Source organism: Habropoda laboriosa, unplaced genomic scaffold, assembly GCF_001263275.1.
Source record: "Habropoda laboriosa isolate 0110345459 unplaced genomic scaffold, ASM126327v1 scaffold45, whole genome shotgun sequence".
Classification (NCBI taxonomy): Eukaryota; Metazoa; Arthropoda; class Insecta; order Hymenoptera; family Apidae; genus Habropoda; species Habropoda laboriosa.
In genome coordinates, this window is record NW_017100168.1 from 731,562 (window position 1) to 734,353 (window position 2,792).

The following is a 2,792-nucleotide window of genomic DNA, read 5'->3' on the forward strand; positions in this document are numbered from 1 at the left end:
TTAAACTCCGCTCCAACATATATTTTTTATGTTTTATGTTTCTTGGTTCCAATGTTCTATTGATTAACAACTATCATCAATGTTATATCAAAAAAGAGGGCGCAGTCGCATCTAAATACATAAGTATGGGCATGGAATACATGCATATACGTATTCATACACGTGTACATGAAGATGACTATAAAAGTAAATCGTTTGATTTGCATCGGAAATTTTACAATTTCAAGCGTCACGAATATAACCAGTAAATGAAACAAGAAGAGAAGAATTTTAGTTTTGGTAAAATACGTTTCTTATATTTCCATAAAGTATTTGTCATTGTTTTTAATATTTTATGTTATAATGTGTACTTTAATCTTTCAGAACAGATGTTCCTGTTATAAACTAATAATAATTTATTGTAGGCCAACATATTAGCAAACTATAACAAAAATGTGTGGAATTTGGTCTCTCTTTGGATTAGATATACCATCTTTAAGTCATATATGTGAACATTTTGAGAAAATAGTACATCGTGGTCCAGAAGCATTCAAACTTGAATATGACCGTAGAGTTAAAGTATGACTTTGTTAAAATTTTTTAAATATTTATATGTGCTTTCATTAATATAATGAGTACATAATATGAATAATATATCTTTATGGAATGCAGCCAATGAGACTTTATCAATATCCACATTTGTTTCTATTGTGTAATGGTGAAATTTATAATTACAAAGAGGTAAAGCATTCTATATTCACTTTTATTTAACTACAACTATTTTGTTTTTATGTAATTGTCCTATTTTTGGTATGATATATTAGTTTATAGATTAGTTGGTTAGTTGATTGCATAAATTGTAACTTTATAGATTACTTTGAAGCATGGATTTGCATATGCTACCAAATGTGATGTTGAAGTAATAATACATATATATGAACATTTTGGTGCTGAAAATGTTGTTAGAATGCTTGATGGTGTTTTTGCATTTTGTTTAATGGATATAAAAAATAGAAGAATTCTTATTGCTAGGGATCCTTATGGTGTTAGACCTCTTTTCCGCTTATATTCTGATGATGGACAACTTGCAATTTCTTCAGAAAGCAAGGTAACTAAATAATAAAATGTAATTTATGTCAGTACAAAAAAATATTTTTTGCATTAAAATATTTGTTTAGGGACTTATTGGAGTATCAAAACAAATAACATCAAAATGGATATTGGAACCATTTCCACCAGGTTATTATGAAGAATATGAAATTCTAAATGATGGTAGAACAAAATTATTGACTAAAACAAACTATTATAAACCTGGAGATAAACCCAGTTTTGAAACTTATGTTCCTTGGAATGGTGTGTTGAATCACACAACACAACATTGATAAATCCTACATAGATAAAATGAAATAATGGAATAAATAATGGACTTCTTTTTTAGATTTGAACACTGCAGATGTACATGAAAATATAAGAAAGTTACTTTCAGCTGCTGTAAAAAAAAGATTAATGACTGATAGAGAAATTGGGTGTCTATTATCAGGTGGTTTAGATTCAAGTTTAATTGCTGCTTTACTTGTAAAACATGCAAAAGAGATGAACTTACCATATAAAATAAAAAGTTTTGCAATTGGTATGGGAGATAGTCCAGATATTATTGCAGCTAGACAAGTTAGAGACGATATTTTTATATCAAAATGATTCATTCCTTATATTAAATCATTAAATATAATAATATTTATTAGGTTGCAGAACACATAGGAACAGATCATCATGAAATAATATTTTCAGAAAAAGATGTTGCTAATATTTTAGATAAACTCATTTATCAGTTGGAGACTTGTGATATTACTACAATTCGAGCTTCCATTGGGTGAATTATTCTGTCTGCAAATTAAATATTTTAACTTCGTGATTAAATAATCAGTATATACTCAAAAACATTAATATAAATTTCAGTATGTATCTTATCTCAAGATACATTAAACATAATACAAAAACAGTTGTAATATTCAGTGGAGAAGGTGCAGACGAGCTGGCACAAGGATACATTTATTTCAGAGATGCGCCCAATGCGGTAGAAGCTCATAATGAATCTATTCGATTATTAAAAGATATCTATTTATATGATGGCTTGAGAGCAGACAGGACAACCAGTGCATTTAGTTTGGAACTACGAGTTCCATTTTTAGATATTCAGTTCACAAACTATTACCTATCATTAGATGCTGCTTCTAGACAACCTCAAGGTATAATATTATAAACAAACAAAGGACTAACAAATTGAATTGGATTTCATATATGATATTTAATGCAGGAGGAATAGAAAAACATTTATTAAGATCAGCATTTGATGGTACAAATCTGTTGCCATCAAATATATTATGGAGACATAAAGAAGCATTCAGTGATGGTGTAACATCAATTAAAAAATCACTCTTCCATATCATACATGATATTGTGGACACTCGCATAACAGACGAGGAATTAGAAAAAGTTCATTTAAAATACCCACATTGTACCCCAAATACTAAAGAAGCATTTTATTACAGGTAGCATATTCGTCTCCATATTTACTTTACATTTTATCAGTAAATATTAGTATTCAAAAATAAATATTAATCTGTACTTCAGACAAATCTTTGAGAAACATTTTGGAGGTCAAGCAGAAAACTTTGTACCATACTTTTGGATGCCGCAATGGGTAAAGGGAGTTCGTGATCCATCCGCACGATTTATTGCTCATTATAAAGCAGATGTAAAAAACAATCACAATGAAAACAAAGGAACTGAAAGTACAATTATCGATTGATCTT

The 2,792-nt window shown here is 28.9% G+C and overlaps 1 protein-coding gene across 1 annotated transcript; it reads left to right on the forward strand.

The window, feature by feature from the left end:
* Positions 1-432: 432 nt before the first annotated feature.
* Positions 433-2,788, forward strand: LOC108578603 (asparagine synthetase [glutamine-hydrolyzing]). The gene is given in 8 exon segments (XM_017941967.1): positions 433-720; positions 851-1,087; positions 1,158-1,332; positions 1,418-1,647; positions 1,722-1,849; positions 1,936-2,225; positions 2,294-2,528; positions 2,611-2,788. Coding segments are annotated over 8 exon segments (1,761 nt in total).
* Positions 2,789-2,792: the final 4 nt, after the last annotated feature.